This window comes from Dendrobates tinctorius, unplaced genomic scaffold, assembly GCF_039654945.1.
Source record: "Dendrobates tinctorius isolate UK_male_01 unplaced genomic scaffold, ASM3965494v1 ptg000208l, whole genome shotgun sequence".
In the NCBI taxonomy this organism is placed as follows: Eukaryota; Metazoa; Chordata; class Amphibia; order Anura; family Dendrobatidae; genus Dendrobates; species Dendrobates tinctorius.
The window spans coordinates 403,156-426,104 of record NW_027361875.1 but is presented as its reverse complement, the minus strand read 5'-3'; the positions used below and the strand labels follow the sequence as shown (position 1 = coordinate 426,104).

General features: G+C 44.0%; 1 protein-coding gene across 1 annotated transcript in view; it reads right to left on the bottom strand.

Annotated features, from left to right (window-relative positions):
* MAP3K9 (mitogen-activated protein kinase kinase kinase 9) overlaps positions 1 to 22,949 on the bottom strand; it is an 88,569-nt gene that overhangs the window by 15,737 nt on the left and 49,883 nt on the right. Inside the window, exons 3-4 of the mRNA XM_073554141.1 lie at positions 12,436 to 12,616; positions 9,663 to 9,811 (exon numbers count right to left, since the gene is read on the bottom strand). Of these exons, the coding sequence (XP_073410242.1) occupies positions 9,663 to 9,811; positions 12,436 to 12,616 (330 nt within the window). The remainder of the gene's footprint in view (positions 1 to 9,662; positions 9,812 to 12,435; positions 12,617 to 22,949) is intronic.

Here is a 22,949-nt window from a genome sequence, read left to right as displayed (position 1 = left end):
GGCCTTTGTGAACACCCTGGGGGCGGTGGCTAGCCCGAAAGGTAGGGCTGTGAACTGGTAATGTAGGCCCTTGGGACAGCGAAGCGTAGGAACCTTTAATACGAGGGAAAAATGGGGATGTGAAGGTAGGCATCTTGGATGTTGATCGAGGCTAAAAACTAACCCTTTTCCACTGATGAAATAACGGAGTGAAGGGACGTCATCCGGAAATGCCTGATTCTGACATATCTGTTTAGGAGCTTTAGGTCCAGAATAGGCCTTGCAGTTCTGTCCTTCTTCAGGACCACGAATAGATCCCCTGGAACTTTTCGTTTTTCGGTACGGGAACGATCACTCCGTCGTGACGGAGTGACTCGATGGCTTTGAAGAAGGCCCGAGCGCGCTTCCGCTTTGGGAGGATGGGAAAGAAAAAAACGTTTCGGAGGGTGGTTGACAAATTAAATTTTGTACCCAGAGGACACCAGTTCGCTGACCCAAGCGTTGACCCAAGCGTTGTGCACTAAAGTGAGCCAGACTTGGCGAAACCAGAGGAGGCGACGGCCTACTCTGTTGGTGTCGACCGGAAAATGCCTCGATTCAATTGGTTGAAAATATGTGGGCCCTAGATCCCTTAGATTTGGCCTGGTGGGAATGTTTTTTCCCCCAATGGACTGGATGTGTATGAAATTTGATGATCTCTGTCCTGGATGGAGCGACCCGAACCGGCAGGGTTGGACGATGCGGCCCACCTGGGGTTGCGAAAGGACCGAAAACGTGCCTGCAGCTAGTGACGAAACTGTCGCTTAACCCTTTGCCGGGGAAGAAAGTTGCTTTTCTTCCCTGTGGTGTCTGAGATGAGTTGATCTAGCCTCTCACCGAATAAATCGGCCGCTCTGGTAAGGCAGAGAAGTTAGGGATTTCTTTGGATGTTGAGTCTGCTCGCCATCGCCTTAACCACAGAGCTCTTCTAATGGAAATAGAATTCGAGACTGCAAGAGCAGCGCAGTTAGCTGCGTCCAGGGACTCATTAACCAAGTAATCTCTGGCCAAAGCGAACTGACTCGTAAGATCAATTAGTTCTGATGGCAGGTCAGTACCCTGCCGGGCTTTATTTAAAGCCTCTGACCAGGACACCATGGCCTTAGCCACCCATGTTGACACAATGGAAGGGGAAAAGAGCTGACCCCAAAGCTTCAAAAACTAAACGAGCAAGGCCCTCTATGAGACGGTCCGTGGGATCTTTGATAGAGGACCCATTAGGTAAACATAGCAGAGTTTTAGAAGCCAAGTGCAACAAGGGTGGGTCTACTGAAAGTGATTCTGCCCATTTTTTGCAGAGATTAGAAGCAAAAAGGTTTCTTGCTTCCAGCGCCTTCTGCCCTGAGAAACGCTTGTCTGGCCGTTCCCTGTGCCGCTGCACTATGTCCTCAAACTCTGGGTGAGTGCTAAACACTCTGAGGCCACTTGCCCGTTTAAATGACACCTTGTGGCCTGTGGTCAAGGTAGATTCATCAACAATTTCCAGGGTTTAATCGACGGCCTCAATGAGGCTGACAACTGTCTCTTGGTAACCATGTGCATCCAAATTGAGGGGCTCCTCTAAATCATAATCCAAATTCTGCTCGCTACCGTACACTGGTGAGGGTGAGCGAGAGACGGGGCTTGCGGATGCCGAGGCACCGGACGGGCCGGGAGACACCGAATAGGTTAGTTTTCCCCTCGTCTGTTTCAAGTGACAGCGGCCCCTACCCCTATTAGGGGTCTGAAGGGACTCGATTGCTCTCATTAGAGATGCCATTGACTGCGACAGAGAAGAAACCCAGTCAGGGAACTGGGTACACTGGGCTCGGTCGCAGTAGAGGGCTCCTGGGGTCGTTCGGAATTGCAGGCTTCGCATAATTGCTTGCTCTATGCCTGCAGAGAAGCGGACCGACAGGAGGTACATTAGGTGAATAACACCGTATGAGTCTTGGCACTTCTGGACATGCTGTACCTCTTAGCTGCTATGGCCTGCAGCTGCCGGGGCGGTGTAAAAGCAGAGTTTTAGCTTTAAAGGGATTAGCGTAGCCTCTGCAAAAAAATGGGCGCAGCACTTACCCCGGTCCCGAGCCCCTGGGCTTCGTGGAGGGCTGCTGAAAGTCCTGCAGCTTGTTCCTGGATTCGTAAACGGCGCCTCTGTATGAAGCGTCGGCGCGTGGGCGGGCCCGCCGGAAATAGACGCGCCCTGGGGTGGGACATCCGGCCGTGGCCCAGTGCAGGCCGAAGACGGGGCCTAAAGTTCTGGCGCCGACCAGAGGACATATGGGGGGGGCGCACCAGAAGTGGCACTAACCGCTTGTGGCTGGAAGCTGCATTCGCAGCTGGGGAAGACGCCGGGCGTGCCAGGCCCTTGCGCTGGACGGAGGATACTGCTGCCAAGGATGGAACGCTGTGCCACAGGAGCCCTCTCAGCCCGCTTTTCTTTCCATGCTCCCTGCTAAGACCCTGAGAAATGCAAGGTTAGAGGGGAGGGGGCTGCATAAAGGACGGTGCAGGCACCCTTAATCCTTCTTCCCTTATGGGGAATGAGGAGAGGGACCGTCCGCCTCCTTCCATCATCGCAGTCTTAGCATTGGTGATGCAGTGGGGACCGCATGGACTCGAATTTAGGCCTCTGTACAGCCTAGGGTTTCTCTACCTTAGGGTGGTCAGGGCTGTGTCCGGCATAGTGTCCCATGTCGCAGGAGAGGATACGTGGAGGCAACACTCCACGTGCTCGCCTGTTGGTTTGGGGAGATTGGACCCTTTCAATAGGGTCCGTCTCCCCTATCTGGTCTTCATGGTAAAAGAGGGAAAAGAGAAAAACCATACCCGTGTGTCTCCTACGGATATTAAGCATGAACTGGTTCACTTAGGGCCAGCGTGAGGGTGTATACTGCGGAGGAGGAGCTAACTTTTTTCTGTTCACTTAGTGTCAGCCTCCTAGTGCTAGCGGCATACACCCACGGTCCTGTATCCCCCAATGAGGCAAAGGAGAAAAAATGTTAACTGAGCACCATTTTTTTTTTTTTACTTTCACGAGGGTGACAGGAGACTGACCTGAAAACAGAGCAAAGCTCAGAAAATATATACTGGAGTTCAGATTTTGTGGGACTGGTTTGAGAATGCCATGTCAAATTGGCAGAGGCCCATAAGGTGACAACAGCATCAAATAAGAGACCCCATTTTACAAACTATATCTCAATGAATTCATCCAGTGTTCAGTGATCATATTGACACCACAGGTGTGTCACATTTGGGGCAAGAGATGAACGGCAGGGAAGGTGGGAGAAATACCTATTGCAACCTATGGAGAGGATGTGATGAGCCACAGATCATAGCAGAAAGCACTGTGGGGTGCTCATCCCTTACCTCTCCTGTACAGGACACAAACTCCGTGCATAAGGGAAGGTCAGGGTTAATCCTCACACAAGAGAAGAGGCAGCAGAGTTCATGATGGAGCACTATAAGGGCAGAGTGTGGAGCATATAGGACTACCCCATCTGAGTACTGCATATAGTGAAGGTGAGGGGACCTTTCACAGTTATGTGTGCAGCGGATAGGTGTGGTAGTCTCTGCTTCCCTTCTCCTGAACTCTCTTGCACAAGTTTGAGAAGTTCTTACAGGGGCTTACAGTCTACAGGAAAGCGTGGAAAGACAGCAGATTGGGGAGGTTGCGGCAGCTCCACTGGTAGTGAGCTGGCAGCGGGATCATGAAGGGAGGAGTTTTCAAGTTCAGATTGAAAGTTCCTAGTAGGGTGGATAATTGGATTTGTTTGGGCACAGAATTTTAGAGGATGGGGGATATTTGGGTGAACTCCAGGAGGTGATTAGATGAGGAACGTACAAAGTGTGGAGGAGAAAAAGGGAGGTCTTGGGAGGACCGGAGATTACGTATGGGAAGATATCGTTAGATTAGTTCGGAGTAAGGATGAGAAAGATTATGGATGGCTTTGAAGGTCAATGTTACTAGACTGAAATGGAAACATTGGGGAATTGGGAGCCATTGAAGGGACTGGCAGAAGGGAGAAGAAAGTAGATTAGTCAGGCAGCACAGATAAGGATGGACTAGAGAGGTGCGAAAGCTAGCAGGGAGGCCACAGGGGAGGATATTGCAGTATTCGAGGAAATGAACATTTTAGTACTGTATATTCAGAGTTGAGGAAAAGATGGATTCTGGAAAAAAATTTTAAATTGGAGGTGGCAAGAACTTGGATGAAGGAGAGGGCAGAGTTGAGGGTTACTCAGAAAGGGGACAGCGTGAAATCATATTGTGACAGATCAGGTTCGGTTAGGCCTCTTTCACACTTCCGTTTTTTACAATCAGTCACAATCCGCCAGGTTTTGAAAAAAACGGATCCTCAATTTTGTTTTGAGGATCCGTTTTTTTCCCCATTGACTTGCATTAATGGCGGATTGTGACGGATTGCTGTCCGTTGCATCCGTTTTTTGTGAGGATCCGCCAAAAGTTGCTGTCCGTCACCATCCTCAAAGATCTCTATCTATCTCTCTCTCTCTCCCAGCAGTTCCTTTATATTTCCTCATTTTCAAGATCCGTCTGTAAACGGATCCTGTGCCATCCGTTCGCATAACTTCACAACGGATCCGCTTCTCTGACTTTTTGGCGGATTTGAACTGATGCTAAAAAACTGAAGTGTGAAAGACGCCTTAGGTGAGATTGAGTAAAGGTGATGAAATTGGTTTGGTCCACATTGAGCTTTAGGAAGCGAGAGAAGAAGGAGGAGGTAATGGCTGATAGACACCCTTGGATTCTGGACATCAGAGGTGACAGCTGGGCTAGAGAGGTAGATCTGATTGAATAGAGCAGAAGTGTACAAGGGCGAATGCCAGTCCATTCATTGTCCAGGAACCTGCCATAAAAAGCCAAACGCAGCTCTGTGCTGTTTTCAGCAGTCCCATAGACTATGAGTGGAGCATAGATTAAGCGTTATTCCCCCATCTTATGAAAATAACCCTTTAACCAAGGAATATTATCATCATTATTTTTTTATTTATATAGCACCGTTAATTCCATGGTGCTGTACATTAGCCGGGGTTACATCAAAATATCACTTACAGTAAATAAAACTAGCAATGACAGACAGATATATATACACACACACACATGTTTTTGGCACACTTATATTTTTCACCTTTATAATATTAACTAGCTGAAGAGCCCGGCGTTGCCTGGGCATAGTAACCAACTGTGGCTAGTTCTAACAAATTATAATGATTATATTGCACATAAAAACATTTCACATCATATGATCAACACTACAGATTTGCAACACAAATTAACTAAACGATTACCCAAGTACTGATAGTATTTTATTTTCAACTCATTCAAGAGGCTTTTGATAAACATTTTTTGTTTTTCCTTTCGGTGCAAAGATGAACAGATTTTTGGCAGTTCCAACTCTTGACCAGACCACGTAAAGTTGACCATGAGAAAAGCATGGAGATTGCAAATCGATCCCTACTGCTTTCAAGAACTGTCCCTGAGCATTGTTAATGGACATTGCAAATAGCAGTTGAACTGGAAACTGGAGGCATTTAAAATCAAAAAACAAATCAGAAGGAATGAGTGGAATTCTTGGAATGAAAATGTCCTCTCCTTTGGCACATCCTGTTTCTGAGCTGTGTATCTAACCCTATCCTGTGTGATAATGTTTGCTGAGCTGTGTACCTAATCCTCTCCTGTGTGATATTTTCTGCTGAGCTGTGTATCTAATCCTATAATGTTACTGACTGCTCAGCTATGTATCTAATCCTACCCTGTGTGATACTGACTGCTGAGCCGTGTATCTAATCCTATCCTGTGTGATACTGTCTGCTGAGCCATCTATCTAATACTATTCTGTGTGATACTGTGTGCTGAGCTGTGTATCTAATCCTATCCTGTGTGATACTGTCTGCTGAGCTGTGTATCTATTCCTATCCAGTGTGATACTGACTGCTGAGCCGTGTATCTAATCCTTTCCTGTGTGATACTGGGCTCCCCCTGCAGTCTGTGTCAGAGAGTGGTCTGTGTTGGCAAGGTAATAAATTGTGCTATTTCCAGCTTTACAGAAGGACGATAACACCATAGAAATGAGAAGAATAATAGGCAAAATTGTTTGGTGAATTGGAACGCGCGGGGTTAAAATTTCGCCTCACAACATAGCCTATGACGCTCTCGGGGTCCAGACGTGTGACGGCTGCCGCTGCGATGGTGCAGATGCCAATCCTGGACATACACACATACATAGACACACACACACATTGAGCTTTATATATATATATATATTTAGGTCCATATATATTTGGACAGTGACAACATTTTTCTAATTTTGGATCTAGACATTACCACACTGAATTTTAAACAAAACAATTCAGATGCAGTTGAAGTTCAGACTTTCAGCTTTCATTTGAGGGTATCAACATTAAAATTGGATGAAGGATTTAAAAGTTTCAGCTCCTTAACATGTGCCACCCTGTTTTTAAAGGGACCAAAAGTAATTGTACAATTGACTCCAAGGCTATTTCATGGACAGGTGTGTCATTCTCAATTAAGCAGATAAAAGGCCTGGAGTTGATCTGAGGTGTGCTGCTTGCATTTGGAAGTTTTTGCTGTGAAGGAAACATGCGGTCAAAGGAGCTCTCCATGCAGGTGAAACAAGCCATCCTTAAGCTGCAAAAACAGAAAAAACCCATCCGAGAAATTGCTACAACATTAGGAGTGGCAAAATCTACAGTTTGGTACATCCTGACAAAGAAAGAAAGCACTGGTGAACTCATCAATGCAAAAAGACCTGGGCGCCCACCGAAGACAACAGTGGTGGATGATCGCAGAATAATCTCCATGGTGAAGAGCAACCCATTCACAACAGCCAACCAAGTGAACAACACTCTCCAGGAGGTAGGCGTATCAATATCCAAATCTACCATAAAGAGAAGACTGCATGAAAATAAATACACAGAGGGTTCACTGCATGGTGCAAGCCACTCATAAGCATCAAGAATCAAAAGGCTAGACTGGACTTTGCTAAAAAACCCTCAAATGAAAGCTGAAAGTCTGAACTTCAACTGCATCTAAATTGTTTTGTTTAAAATCCACTGTGCTAATGTCTAGAACCAAAATTAGAAAAATGTTGTCTGTCTAAATATACATGGACGCGTGTGTGTATGTGTGTGTGTATATATATATATATATATACACACACACACACACACACACACACACAGTTGTGGCCAAAAGTATTGACACCCCTGCAATTCTGTCAGATAATACTCAGTTTCTTCCTGAAAACGATTGCAAACAAAAATTCTTTGGTATTATTATCTTCATTTAATTTGCCTTAAATGAAAAAACACAAAAAGAATTGTCCTAAAGCCAAATTGGATATAATTCCACACCAAACATAAGAAGAGGGTGGACAAAAGTATTGGCACTGTTTGAAAAATCATGTGATGCTTCTCTAATTTGTGTAATTAACAGCACCTGTAACTTACCTGTGGCACCTAACAGGTGTTGGCAATAACTAAATCACACTTGCAGCCAGTTGACATGGATTAAAGTTGACTCAACCTCTGTCCTGTGTCCTTGTGTGTACCACATTGAGCATGGAAAAAAGAAAGAAGACCAAAGAACTGTCTGAGGACTTGAGAAACCAAATTGTGAGGAAGCATGAGCAATCTCAAGGCTACAAGTCCATGTCCAAAGACCTGAATGTTCCTGTGTCTACCGTGCGCAGTGTCATCAAGAAGTTTAAAGCCCATGGCACTGTGGCTAACCTCCCTAGATGTGGACGGAAAAGAAAAATTGACAAGAGATTTCAACGCAAGATTGGGCGGATGTTGGATAAAGAACCTCGACTAACATCCAAACAAGTTCAAGCTGCCCTGCAGTCCGAGGGTGCAACAGTGTCAACCCGTACTATCCGTCGGCGTCTGAATGAAAAGGGACTGTGTGGTAGAAGACCCCACTTCTTACCCCGAGACATAAAAAAGCCAGGCTGGAGTTTGCCAAAACTTACAAGAAAAAGCCCAAAACATTTTGGAAGAATGTTCTCTGGTCAGATGAGACAAAAGTAGAGCTTTTTGGGCAAAGGCATCAACATAGAGTTTACAGGAGAAAAAAAAAAAAAAAAAAAAAAAAGGCATTCAAAGAAAAGAACACGGTCCCTACAGTCAAACATGGCGGAGGTTCCCTGATGTTTTGGGGTTGCTTTGCTGCCTCTGGCACTGGACTGCTTGACCGTGTGCATGGCATTATGAAGTCTGAAGACTACCAACAAATTTTGCAGCATAATGTAGGGCCCAGTGTGAGAAAGCTGGGTCTCCCTCAAAGGTCATGGGTCTTCCAGCAGGACAATGACCCAAAACACACTTCAAAAAGCACTAGAAAATGGTTTGAGAGAAAGCACTGGAGACTTCTAAGGTGGCCAGCAATGAGTCCAGACCTGAATCCCATAGAACACCTGTGGAGAGATCTAAAAATGGCAGTTTGGAGAAGGCACCCTTCAAATATCAGGGACCTAGAGGAGTTTGCCAAAGAAGAATGGTCTAAAATTCCAGCAGAGCATTGTAAGAAACTCATTGATGGTTACCGGAAGCGGTTGGTCGCAGTTATTTTGGCTAAAGGTTGTGCAACCATTAGGCTGAGGGTGCCAATACTTTTGTCTGGCCCATTTTTGGAGTTTTGTGTGAAATGATCAATGTTTTGCTTTTTGCTTCATTCTCTTTTGTGTTTTTTCATTTAAGACACATTAAATGAAGATTATAATACCAAAGAATTTGTGTTTGCAATCATTTTCAGGAAGAAACTGAGTACTATCTGACAGAATTGCAGGGGTGTCAATACATTTGGCCACAACTGTGTGTGTATATTATATATATATATATATATATATATATAAAATTTTGAGTTTTTCATATTAAGAATTTATGATTTTATTATTGGATCATGATCAATTATATATAATTACCGCGCTGCTCATAACTTATTCACTATTTTTTCACTTGATTGTTATTATTGTTTTGTTGGTATAATGCTTATAGATTTATTCTAGATATTTATCAGTGTGTTGACTGCCAATGCGAGTTTGCTCACTTACGGTCCTCCCTAGGAATGGTAAAAACATTGTATTGCTCACCATTTACTGCTTTTCAAAGGTAAACGCAGTGATAATGTTATTCTCCTTTTGTTAGTTTTTATAGTAGAATTGGCACAGGACTTTTATCACCTGCAGCTACCCATTACTATTATTTAGGGTAGGGGCACCAGTGTATATATATATTTGGTGTAATTTCAGAGTCAAGGGTTACTCCGAGGCAGTGGAAAGTGTGGGCTCATTTATTGTGATAGATAGATAGATCAGGTAGGGAAGGTATGCGAGATGGAGGAAAGATGATGAGTTCAGATTTGTCCACATTGAGTTTGAGGAAGCGAGAGGAGAAGAAGGAGGATATGGATGATAGACACTCTGGGATTCTGGAGAGCATAGAGGTGACATCTGGGCCAGAGAGATAGATCTTAGTGTCATCAGCATATAGATGGTACTGGAATATGAGAGTTTTTAATTTCAGCTCTTGAATTTACACAAGTATTGGTGCAACATTGCATGCAAAATGGTATATGGCATTTGTCTTGCATGTGACCAACAGTGACCATGGTACCTCACCTTCCATAAGTCTGGCAAAGGGTTCTGGGCAGGTGGAGGGAATCGGAAGCGACAGTTTATTCATGGCAACTCCATAAGCAACAGCTAATCCATCAATCCCCCGAAACGGCACTTCTCCAGTCAACAACTCCCACAGCAGGACTCCGTAGCTGTAGGAAAGAAAAGAAAGTCACTCCATGTCAGCTGTTGGCTCCACTTATCACCATTGTGGCATCTATCATGCGAGGGTTTGAGAATCTATTGTGTATACAGCTAATACATTGCTTATCATAGCAAAACGGACCAGGACAACAACAATATACGCGCGTTTGCTAGTTTGCGATGTCTTTTGTTAACCAAAATTTGAATAAAAATAATGATTTAATTTTAGTGCATCAGTCTTCATGAATGCGGTTTTTTTATTTCCATCATGCCAATTTGGGTTCTATAAGAAACAAGGTCATCATCCATTAAATTTTAACATTGGTTCCAACCCAAAAATATTAATAAGATATATATACAGTACAGACCAAAAGTTTGGACACACCTTCTCATTCAAAGAGTTTTCTTTATTTTCATGACTATGAAAATTGTAGATTCACTCTGAAGGCATCAAAACTATGAATTAACACATGTGGAATTATATAATTAACAAAAAAGTGTGAAACTGAAAATATGTCTTATATTCTAGGTTCTTCAAAGTAGCCACCTTTTGCTTTGATTACTGCTTTGCACGCTCTTGGCATTCTCTTGATGAGCTTCAAGAGGTAGTCACCGAAAATGGTTTTCACTTCACATGTGTGCCCTGTCAGGTTTAATAAGTGGGATTTCTTGCCTTATAAATGGGGTTGGGACCATCAGTTGTGTTGTGCAGAAGTCTGATGGATACACAGCTGATAGTCCTACTGAAAATAGACTGTTAGAATTTGTATTATGGCAAGAAAAAAGCAGCTGAGTAAAGAAAAACGAGTGGCCATCATTACTTTAAGAAATGAAGGTCAGTCAGTCAAAAAAAATTGGGAAAACTTTGAAAGTGTCCCCAAGTGCAGTGGCAAAAACCATCAAACGCTACAAAGAAACTGGCTCACATGAGAACCGCCCCAGGAAAGGAAGACCAAGAGTCACCTCTGCTGCGGAGGATAAGTTCATCCGAGTCACCAGCCTCAGAAATCGCAGGTTAACAGCAGCTCAGATTAGAGACCAGGTCAATGCCACACAGAGTTCTAGCAGCAGACACATCTCTACAACAGCTGTTAAGAGGAGCCTTTGTGCAGCAGGCCTTAATGGTAAAATAGCTGCTAGGAAACCACTGCTAAGGACAGGCAACAAGCAGAAGAGACTTGTTTGGGCTAAAGAACACAAGGAATCGACATTAGACCAGTGGAAATCTGTGCTTTGATAGTCTGATGAGTCCAAATTTGAGATCTTTGGTTCCAACCATCGTGTCTTTGTGCGACGCAGAAAAGGTGAACGGATGGACTCTACATGCCTGGTTCCCACTGTGAAGCATGGAGGAGGAGGTGTGATGGTGTGGGGGTGCTTTGCTGGTGACACTGTTGGGGATTTATTCGAAATTGAAGGCATACTGAACCAGCAAGGCTACCACAGCATCTTGCAGCGGCATGCTATTCCATCCGGTTTGTGTTTAGTTGGACCATCATTTATTTTTCAACAGGACAATGACCCCAAACACACCTCCAGGCTGTGTAAGGGCTATTGGACCAAGAAGGAGAGTGATGGGGTGCTACGCCAGAAGACCTGGCCTCCACAGTCACCAGACATGAACCCAATCGAGATGGTTTGGGGTGAGCTGGACCGCAGAGTGAAGGCAAAAGGGCCAACAAGTGCTAAGCATCTCTGGGAACTCCTTCAAGACTGTTGGAAGACCATTTCTGGTAACTACCTCTTGAAGCTCATCAAGAGAATGCCAAGAGTGTGCAAAGCAGTAATCAAAGCAAAAGGTGGCTACTTTGAAGAACCTAGAATATAAGACATATTTTCAGTTGTTTCACACTTTTTTGTTAATTATATAATTCCACATGTGTTAATTCATAGTTTTGATGCCTTCAGAGTGAATCTGCAATTTTCATAGTCATGAAAAAAAAGAAAAAAACTCTTTGAATGAGGTGTGTCCAAACTTTTGGTCTGTACTGTATATACGTACACACACACACACACACACACACAAATTGGGTTTGCTCACACCAAGCGGATCTGATGCAGAATTTTCTGCATCGAAATTTGTTTCTTTCACCAGAATTAGGATATTTCTGCAGGACGCACAGGTTATAACAATTCCCAGATACACAATGAGGCACTGTTGCAAACATTTCTGCAACAAACATGCTGCATGTGAACAAATCCTTACTGGGAAAAGCTTGAAACAACCCATTAAACCACCATAGTTTCCTATAGGGTTGTGGTTATTAGGATTTGGTTTAGATCAAACTTTAAGAGGTTTTCCAAAAATCGACCTATAGGATATGGAATAGTGATCTAAGAGGAGATGTGCACGCTCGGGCTGCGCTGCACTCATTTGATGGGGCTGCTGGAGATAGGAAGGACAGCGCTCCTCTATTCCCTGCAGTCAGATTAGAGGGTTTAAGGGTTTATACAGGACTTTTTTTTTTTTTTTTAACAAAAGGGCCTAGAAACTAAGTCAAGAAAAAAAATCTTTAAAACAAACAAAACAAACTACTCTTATTAAAGTATACGCTTTGGACTTCAACATCTCCGTTGCTTCCATTTATTGTGATTATACAGATTTCCGGCACATCTTTCAGAGACCCCATACCTCCATACATCGCTACCCTTTGAGAACATAGAGGAGCGAATAACTTCTGGAGCCATCCAGGCATATGTCCCTGCCGCACTCATCTTGGTGGTCCGATGCCATTCTCTTGCAAGGCCAAAGTCTGTAATCTTTAGGATCTTGTTGCTGAGGTCAGCATTCTCTACTATTTCCAGAATTAAAACTTGGAAAAAAAACAAAACAATTGTTACTGTAGCATAGACATACATTTGGCAAATGAAAAACTTTTAAACGAATATAGATCTCACATATACCGTAATTACCCGACCAGTCACTGCATTTTTTTCATTCAAGTTACGTTTTCGCAAATTTGCGATAGACAGTGTTAGGCAAGGTTCAGACGTTGCGTTTTTGCTGCGTTTTTTTATTTGCAAAATGTTCAAATGCGCTTCACAGAACCTGAAAAGTCTGAGATTTCAGAAATCTCATGCACAAACCTTATTTTCCCCTGACTTGTCAAAGAGCTTTGTTTTTGCAAAATGCAGCATGTCCCTTCATTCAGCGTTTTTCACCCTTTGAAAGCAATACACAGTGCAAAAAATGCTGGAAAAAACACAGGTATCAGGCTTTGCTGTGTTTTTGCTGCCAAAACCTTACCAAGTTGAATGAGTTTTTTATTTTTATTAAAAAAGCACTAAACTTTCAGCATGCACAGACCAATGTACCCTAATAAAAATGCACCAAAACCTAAACAAAAAAAGGAACCAAAACTACAAAACTAAGCAAAACCTGCTTAGCTGCTAAGCGGCTTTTGTAGGTCACTTGATGTCATCCTGCGGTTGCTGAGTGACATTCAAATAAGATGACGGTAATCCCGGTCAGTGGAGAGTCGTTTTCGCCCTCTGCCGGTCTGTACCTTTGTTGTCCTCAAAATCTGCTGCTTGACCTTGTTGTAATGGACTGCCGTCTTAGAAATTTTAAGGATGGAGGCAACATGACACTCACTGTATCCGTCTACTAGTAAAGCCAGAATTGAGCCCTTCTTTCCTCACTCATGACTTTTCAACTCCTTTGGCGTGGTTAAAAGTTATTTTTTCATTCCTATTACTTTTGGGATATTACTAGCACTTGTTTTGCCATCCAGCTTGTCCTATTGCAAGAGGATTGTGAACGCCACAGCAGGGGTTTTTTATACTTTCCGTCGTTAAATAAGATTTGGTTCAGGTGATCACCTAATCAGAAGCACATTAAGTAGAATGAGGTGTACTCTGGTTGGAATTCAACTGACACTGGAATGGAATGGTGTCAGACATGTATAGAAGCTGATTTTTATAAAACTGTGCAGTGGTCTCTTAATTTTTGCCATAGCTGTATATTATATACATACACACACACACACACGTGCATCTCACAAAATTAACATATCAAAAAGTTAATTTAATTTCAGTTCTTCAATACAAAAAGTGAAACTCTTCTTCATAGTCATTAAAGAGTGATCCATTTCAAGAGTTTATTTCTGTTAATGTTAATGATTGTGGCTTACAGCCAATGAAAACCCAAAAGTCATTATCTTAATAAATTAGAATACTTTATAACACCAGCTTGAAAAATGATTTTAAAATCTGAAATGTTGGCCTACTGAAATGTATGTTCAGTAAATGCACTCAATACTTGGTCGGGGCTCCTTTTGCATCAATTACTGCATCAATATGGCGTGGCATGGAGGCGATCAGCCTGTGGCACTGCTGAGGTGTTATGGAAGCCCAGTTTAGGCTGTGTTCACATGTAGCGTTTTTTATTGCGTTTTCACGGCGATTTTAAACACGCGACTTTGCCGCAAAAAACGAAAAAAAAAGAAAGCATCCCATGCAATCCTATGGCATTCCGCACATGCTGAGCTAATGCTGTGGATTTATCCGTGGCGGAATTGCATTGCGGAAAAATACGCAGCATGTTCATTCTTTGTGCGGAATCGCATAGGCAGCCTCAATAGTAAAAAGTTGGTCACACTCGTCAAACACTGTTTGACAAGTGTGACCAACCTGTCAATCACTTTCCAAGCGATGCTACAGATCGCTTGGAAAACGCTAGCATTCTGCAAGCTAATTACGCTTGCAAATCGCTAGTTTTTCCACAGGAAATAGTCGGTAATTTAAAATGCGTTTTTTTTCGCATATTTCCCGCGGGAATCCCACACGTGTGCACATAGCCTTACTTTGATAGCAGCCTTCAGCTCCTCTGCATTGTTGGGTCTGGTGTCTCTCATCTTCCTCTTGACAATACCCCACAGATTCTCTATGGGGTTATGGTCAGGTGAGTTTGCTGCTAATCAAGCACAGTGATACTGTTGTTTGTAAACCAGGTATTGATACTTTTGGCAGTGTGGACAGATGCAAAGTCCTGCTGGAGAATGAAATTCCCATCTCCAAAAAGCTTATCGGCAGAGGGAAGCATGAAGGGCTCTAAAATTTCCTGGTAGACAGCTTTGCTGACTTTGGTCTTGGTAAAACACAGTGGACCTACACCAGCAGATGACATGGTTCCCCAAACCATCACTGATTGTGGAGACTTACTTTAATATTATATATATAGCAAATGTTCTAACAATAAGACTGTACTCACCTTAGCAATAATAGCCATCGACTGCCCAATTTTCTGGGTTATTTTCCCACTTTTTAAAGTGTCCCCCACCCTTCAAAACGTCACAGTCCCTTTTACATGCTGATTGCATTTATCAAATTGTTGCTGCATAAGAGCATTTATTGATACCGTATATGTTTTGGGTGGAAATACTTTTCGAACCCCAGAGAATACAGTCGTTCCTATATAAAGCATTGCTGGTTCTGCCTCCATGTGTACCAGGATTTCTGATGGCTGGAGAGCATTAGGCTCAGGAAGACAAAAGCTCAGTGTTGTTCTGGTCTTATCTTTCCCAGGAGCCCAGCAGGCCAGGAGGACATGTGATCTGGGGTTTTGTTCTGCTGCTGCATTACAGAAGACAAGGGATGAGATTACTCCCAGGAATGGTGTGAGGTCCTGGAGCAGATGACTGTATATTCCTCTAGCCATGCTTTAGACAGAGGAGCAGCCAGAAACAAGCAGCACAAGACAGACTTCAAGACCAGCACAACCTCCAAGTGCAGAAACACCAAGAGCCACGCATTAAGCTTTTCAAGATCAATGTCAATTTGGGCCCCAACGCCCAGAACAAAGTGTCACTTTTTGAAATCTGCCGCATGTGAAAATATCCTTAACCTTCTCTGTAGTGGGTTCAGTTTTAAGTTCCAGGTCTGGCAATCTGTTAGGGTATGTTTCCACAGGCACAAACCGGCAGTGCTTTGGACGCAACACATGCCCGATACGTCAAAAGCGCTGCTGGCTTTGTACGCGCGGCGATTCCACAGGTGTTCATTGAACCGTGCGGAATCACCGCATCCTATACATTCGACGACGATACTTATCTTGCAGAGACTGAGCTTCTCTGCAAGATAAATAGACATGCTGTGGTCTATAAAGACACGCCATAAAATCCCCTCCACTATGCTGTAACATCTGGCCGCTGCAGAATGGACCCTGCGGCTGTACGCAGCGTCCAAACCGCAGCATTTACTGACCGTGGAAACATACCCTTTGACAAAAGTAGGAGCAATGCATGTCTGGAAAGGAAGTACCAGAACCTATAATGCTGACTGAATGCTCATGAAGAGGAACCAATTGAAAAAGCTACATATGGGCACCAAAAAGGTAGACAATGAGGTCGGAGTCACAGTGGTGTATAGCATCCGATTCAAGAGCATTGAATGTGATATGCCATATATACCATATGCATTTGTGTAATTTTAATCCTGGCCGCTGCATTCACACACATCCACCGCCCTGGCATTAACTCTCTACACTCCATCCACATTGGCCCCTCGCTTCTTTCCTCTCCTATGTATAGCACTCATGCTCTTTTCACGTTGTTAAACTGCACAGATCCAGTCAGTCCCACCATTCAACATCAGAGACGCTCTCACAAATCACTTAACCATCTGCTCACTCTTTCTATCCTCCTTCTCCTAGTCGCAGGAGACATTGCTCCCAACCCTGGTCCCCCATGTTATAGAAAGTCAAACCTCCCAACTGCTACACTCAGAAACCCCTCTAATCTTATTAATATTCCCTGCATGCCATCTGTCTCTCTTAATTGTGCACTTTGGAATTCTCGCTCAGTGTGTAACAAACTCTCCTTCATTCATGACTTTTTCCTTTCTAATTCTCTTAACCTCCTAGCTCTTACTGAAACCTGGATCCAGCAGTCAGACACTACCGCTGCTGCTGCTCTTTCATACGGGGGGCTTCACTTCTCTCATACCCCAAGATCAGACAATAGAGCTGGTGGAGGCGTTGGTCTGCTTCTATCACCAAAATGTACCTTTCAGGTTATCCCTCAAGTACCCTCACTTGTCTTCCCTTCTTTTGAGGTCCATGCCGTCAGACTCTACACCCCCTTCTCCATGCGAGTGGCGGTGGTGTATCGTCCTCCCGGCCCCTCCCATCAGTTACTGGATCATTTTGCCACTTGGCTTCCACATTTTCTCTCCTGTGACATCCCCACCCTCATCATGGGTGATTTCAACATCCCCATTGCTCTTCCCCTCTCACCATCTGCTACTCACCTTTTATCTCTAACCTCCTCATTTGGCCTTTCGCAGCTTACTAATTCTTCAACGCATGAAGACGGAAACTCCCTTGACTTGGTCTTCTCTCGGCTTTGTGCAGTGGATGATTTTGCAAACTCCCCTTTCCCGCTCTCTGACCACAATCTTCTTTCATTCTCTATCAAGAACTGCCAGGCTGCTCAGGTCACCCCCACTGTCCAGACTTATAGAAACATACAGGCCATTAACACCCAGAAACTTATGAAGAACTTGCAGTCTTCATTGGCCCCTATCCTCCCTCTCATGTCCTGATTCTGCATTGAAGCATTACAATGAAACACTTCAAACTGCCCTGGATGAATTTGCACCCCCTATAAATAGAACACCACAACGCAGACGGCGACAACCCTGGCACACGGTGCAAACACGTTTCCTGCAGCGGTGCTCCAGGTGCGCCGAACGTCTGTGGAGAAAATCCAATCTACCCGAAGATTTCATCCATTTTAAGTTTATGCTTAGAACATACAACACTGCCCTTCACCTCTCCAAACAAACCTATTTCAACACCCTCATCACCTCACTGTCCAATAACCCGAAACGTCTCTTTGACACTTTTCATTCTCTACTCAATCCAAGAGTACAGGCCCCAACCACGGAGCTCCGAGCTGACGATCTGGCCAATTACTTCAAAGAAAAAATTGACCAGATCCGACAGGAAATTATCTCCCAATCACCTCATACCATGCACTGTCCTCCCTCCCCCACTGCATCTAGCTCACTCTCTGATTTTGAACCAGTCACAGAAGAAGAAGTAAGCAGGCTCCTTGCATCTTCTCGCCCAACTACTTGCACCAGTGACCCATTTCCGTCACAGCTCCTCCAGTCCCTTTCCCCTGCTGTCACCCCTCACCTAACTAAAATATTTAACCTCTCTCTCTCTTCTGGTATTTTTCCCTCCTCATTTAAGCATGCCATCATACATCCACTACTTAAAAAACCATCCCTCGACCAAAACTGTGCCGCTAACTATAGACCTGTCTCTAATCTTCCCTTCATCTCTAAACTCCTGGAACGCCTGGTCCACTCCCGTCTTATCCACTATCTCTCAGAAAACTCTCTTCTCGACCCTCTCCAATCCGGTTTCCGCTCTTTACACTCCACTGAAACTGCCCTCACTAAAGTCTCTAATGATCTGCTAACAGCTAAATCAAATGGTCACTACTCCATGCTAACTCTCTTGGATCTCTCTGCAGCATTCGACACTGTGGATCATCAGCTCCTCCTCACTATGCTCCGTTCCATTGGCCTCAAGGATACCGTTCTCTCCTGGTTCTCCTCCTATCTCTCCGACCGCTCCTTTACTGTATCTTTTGCCAGTTCCTCCTCCTCTCATCTTCCCCTTACTGTTGGGGTCCCCCAAGGATCGGTTCTAGGCCCCCTCCTCTTCTCCTTGTACACTGCCCCTATTGGTCAAACAATCAGTAGATTTGATTTCCAGTACCATCTCTATGCTGATGACACCCAATTATACGCTTCTCCTGACATCACGCCAGCCTTTCTAGAAAACACCGGCGATTGTCTAAACGCTGTGTCTAATATCATGTCCTCACTATATCTGAAACTGAACCTGTCAAAGACTGAACTCCTGGTGTTTCCTCCCTCTACTAATGTACCTATACCCGACATTGCCATTTCTGTGTGTGGTTCCACTATTACTCCCCAGCAACAGGCCCGCTGTCTTGGGGTCATACTTGATTCCGAGCTTTCCTTTGCCCCCCACATTCGATCACTGGCTCGCTCTTGTCATCTGCACCTCAAAAACATTTCTAGAATTCGACCTTTTCTTACCTTTGACTCTGCAAAAACTCTTACTGTTTCTCTTATTCATTCTCGTCTCGACTATTGTAACTCTCTTCTAATCGGTCTCCCTCTTACCAAACTCTCCCCTCTCCAATCTGTCTTGAATGCTGCAGCCAGGATCATATTCCTCACCAATCGTTACACCGATGCCTCTACCTTGTGCCAGTCATTACACTGGCTACCCATCCACTCCAGAATTCAGTATAAACTTATTACCCTCACTCACAAAGCCCTCCATGGCTCAGCACCACCCTACATCTCCTCCCTTGTTTCAGTATACCACCCTACCCGCGCCCTCCGTTCTGCTGATGACCTGAGGTTAGCATCCTCAATAGTCAGAACCTCCCACTCTCGTCTCCAAGACTTTACACGTGCCGCGCCAATTCTTTGGAATGCACTTCCCAGGTCAATACGATTAGTCCCCAATCCCCACAATTTTAAGCGTGTCCTGAAAACGCATTTATTCAGACTGGCCTACCACCCCAACACATTAACCTAATCTATCCCTGTGTGGCAGAGCCAAAAGTTTTACCATAACCAGGTTCCCCGCATCATTCTCCCACATGCTTTATGCATCCATTAGCCCTCTGTGTCCGTACTGTCACACACCTAACATTATGGCTGGTCCATACAATCAGGGCAACTGTTACCACCCACCTTTCGTGTCTACCTCTTTCCTCATAGACTGTAAGCTTGCGAGCAGGGCCCTCTTTCCTCTTGGTATTTGTTATAATCTACTGTATGTGATTATTGTTATGCTGTAATGTCTATTGTCTGTACAAATCCCCTCTGAAATGTAAAGTGCTGCGGAATATGTCGGCGCTATAAAAATAAAATATATTATATTATTATTATATGCCAATGACCCTCGGCTCCAGCTCTGCTGCGAGTGCGAGCCGAGTGTCAGTGCTCTGCGCTCCCGTCAGGGAATCACAGCACAGGTGTGGAGGAGACGGACCAAGTCATTTCTCCAGATCCTCCATTGTCGGTGTCCACATATCACCCGATAATCACCTGAGTGCAGTGCGAAGTTTCACTTGCACCCATAGACTTGTATGGGTGCTTGCAGTCAGTTTCACAGCCATACGCAGCATGCCATGATTGTTTTCTCATGCCAGATCGGCTTGCAAAAAAGAAGGCTAAGAGGCTGTCTACAAATATATGAAGGGCTGTCACAGTGTAGAGAGATCATCCTTATTCTCATTTTCAAAAACTGCATAAAACTATAAGGAATATAAGGAACTATGTAATATCTAAATCACCAGATAAACCCCATGCCCACTGTGCCTCCACAGACACCCACGGCTCACCCGCGGAAATGGATATGTGGCGTCTCTCTCGAGACCGCAGAATGTCAACTTCTCTTGCGGAGAAATGAGTCTCCGCAAGAGAAATTTCATCCATATAATGTATTGGACGCGGTGAATCAAATGTTCAGTGATCACGTGAGAATTCACCTGCGTTCAATAGACTGCAGCGCTTTGGATGTAGCGAACATGCTCTGCACTTCCGGATCATCTGCACATACCCTTACAAGCCACTTTTTGTGGCCGTGTGTGATATTCTTCCTCCCTGGTAGCGCACGGAGGTAGCAGTGATTCAGCCAGATATGGAGGAGCACCGCATAGTTTCCGTAAAACAACAAAATACACAACTCACTGGTGGTATATGGGGATTGTAAGATTTCCGTGGCTGGTGACGATTCATCAGTCAGTGAGACCTATAAAGAGGATGTGCACATGTTCCTTGTTTTTTCCTTGAAGATTTATATCTGCCACGTCAGTTTTTTCAGTGTTGCTGCAGATTTCACCCATAATAATGAGTGGGGAAAAATCTGCACTTAAAATCTGCCTATTTTACACTGTGTTTTTCCAGCCAAGAGATGCAGAAATGGTGCAGAAATGCCTGCACCAAATACTTAACATGTGCACATGCCACTAGAAAGTAAATAGGAGGTTTAATAATGACATGGCGGTGGTTCTAGGGAGCTAGGGTGAAGGACAAATTTGCTGTGTAGAAAGGAGTGGCGAGAGAGAAGCTGTGCCAGATACAACCATGTGAAAATAATTTGCTACAACTTTCTAACAAGTATATTATGCCAGAGCTGTACTCACATCTACACAGCTCAGGACTGATGTGCAATCTCCTCTATGCCTCTGCTGTTTATCCTCTGCATTTCTACATTCAAACACCTCTGAGTTTGGTGTAAGCAGGACATCATTGAAGTCAGTCTGCACCCACCAGCTCAGAGTTTACTGCAAATTAGAGATAGGGCAGTCAGAAGGGACAACTGATGTAGAATACCATATATGTCGGATAATGACCGGGAATAGCGTTACCCCCAATTTATACATCTGACAACTTTTCCTGAAAAGGTTTCACACACAAGTGATCCATATGGGTGCCAAGATGCATTCATTTAGTTTTAAAAGGGTTTGTCCATTTTTATTTCTTTAACCTTTAAATTAATGCATTTATAGTCTTAAAAGGGCTTTGCAAAATTTATTTTGTGTACCTGCAGATTCAACTTTGATGTGGACCGTGGTCATAAATCAGCTGAGAGGAGCTCAAAAACTGATAGATGGGAGTTACTTAGCTCTCACTGGAGCTCACTGACAGCGCCTTTATTTATTCTCAGGTTTGTTTTTGTTTTTTTGTTTTTTAGAATGTAAGAAAGTCCTGCAGTTATTAAACAAAAAAAAACCGCACCAAATGGAGTTCAAATGAACCCATATAAATCAATGGAGTCCCCATGATTCTGTGTGATACAGGAGGGCACAGGGTGTGAATTCCAGTTGTCTGTTCTAAACGGACTATGTGTGAACAGAGCCTTACCCTACTAGTGCTGAAGCATGTGAAATCTGAACCTTGAGACTAGGAGGGGGTGCTCTAGTTTGTTCCAGGACTGAGTGCAATGCAAAGCATGCAAGCTTAGCTAAATCTCACAAAGCAGTAACAGGAGATCGATATCTCTGGCAAAACACAGTGGATCTCTATGGTAGATGGGTGCCTCAGCATTCATCCTGTGCCCACCATCCAGGACATACCCCCTGAGCATTCGCCCTTGACACTGGCACAAATGCAATGCATACCTAGCCTTCATGATCTAATCACAGCAGTGCAGTCTCCATTTCTCTAGGTATTACGTCCCTGGGCATCCAATTCTGTTTTTTTCATAAAGATTATTATTATATACCGTAGGTATTTTGTACAATTTCTGAAGGTTCGTTTAATGTTTGCATGCGGCTAAAGATTGCCAATATGCAAGAACTCGGATGGCTCCTTTCACAAAGGCAACAATGGGGGATAAAGGATAATTTACAGAAGATGTAATACAGACAAGCCGCAAAAGATCCGCTCATAGCACTTGTGTAGTATCTTACAACTGCATTTCTGACCTTGCAATGTATCCTGTGGTATCAAGACATTTTCTCAAACCCTTAGGGTACGTGCACATAACGTCTATGAAAATCAGCGAACCTGTCAAGTTTCCCAAAAGGAAGAGGCTCCAGGACTGCATTTTGTACTGAATCGTGTTTTTTGGTAGTTTCCCGAGTGGCAGCGGTTTTTCCTTGGGGGGGGGGGTCATTTGTTGGCGTTTCTTGGCCTCCCTCCCTCCCTCCACTTTTATTGTCAGGTACAGAGAGTCTTCTTAATGGGAAAGGGGGAGGCAGAAAATGGTCAGGTCACTTTTTTTTTTTTTTTTTAACCTTTTGGACTCTTCACTACCCTGAACATAGGCATTTTAAAGTAAAAGCTACTTGCTGTGCATATGGTCAATCTTTTGAATGTCTTCTGAAACCCGAATGAAAAAGACGGTGTGCGCACAAACACTTGAGCTTCCCATTACAATGGCTTGAGCAAAAAAAATAAATAAATGAAAAACTAAGGTTAGGAAATCCTTAAATATGTAGGAAATTAAGAGGTTAATAGCTGACACAGCAGATCTTTCAGCTTCATGGCCGGCACAGGATGCCTGCCCTATGCAGATAATTGGCTTCCTGCGGAAAGGCTTGATGCTAAAATTACTGGCATCCAGTGGTAAAACCCCCAGTT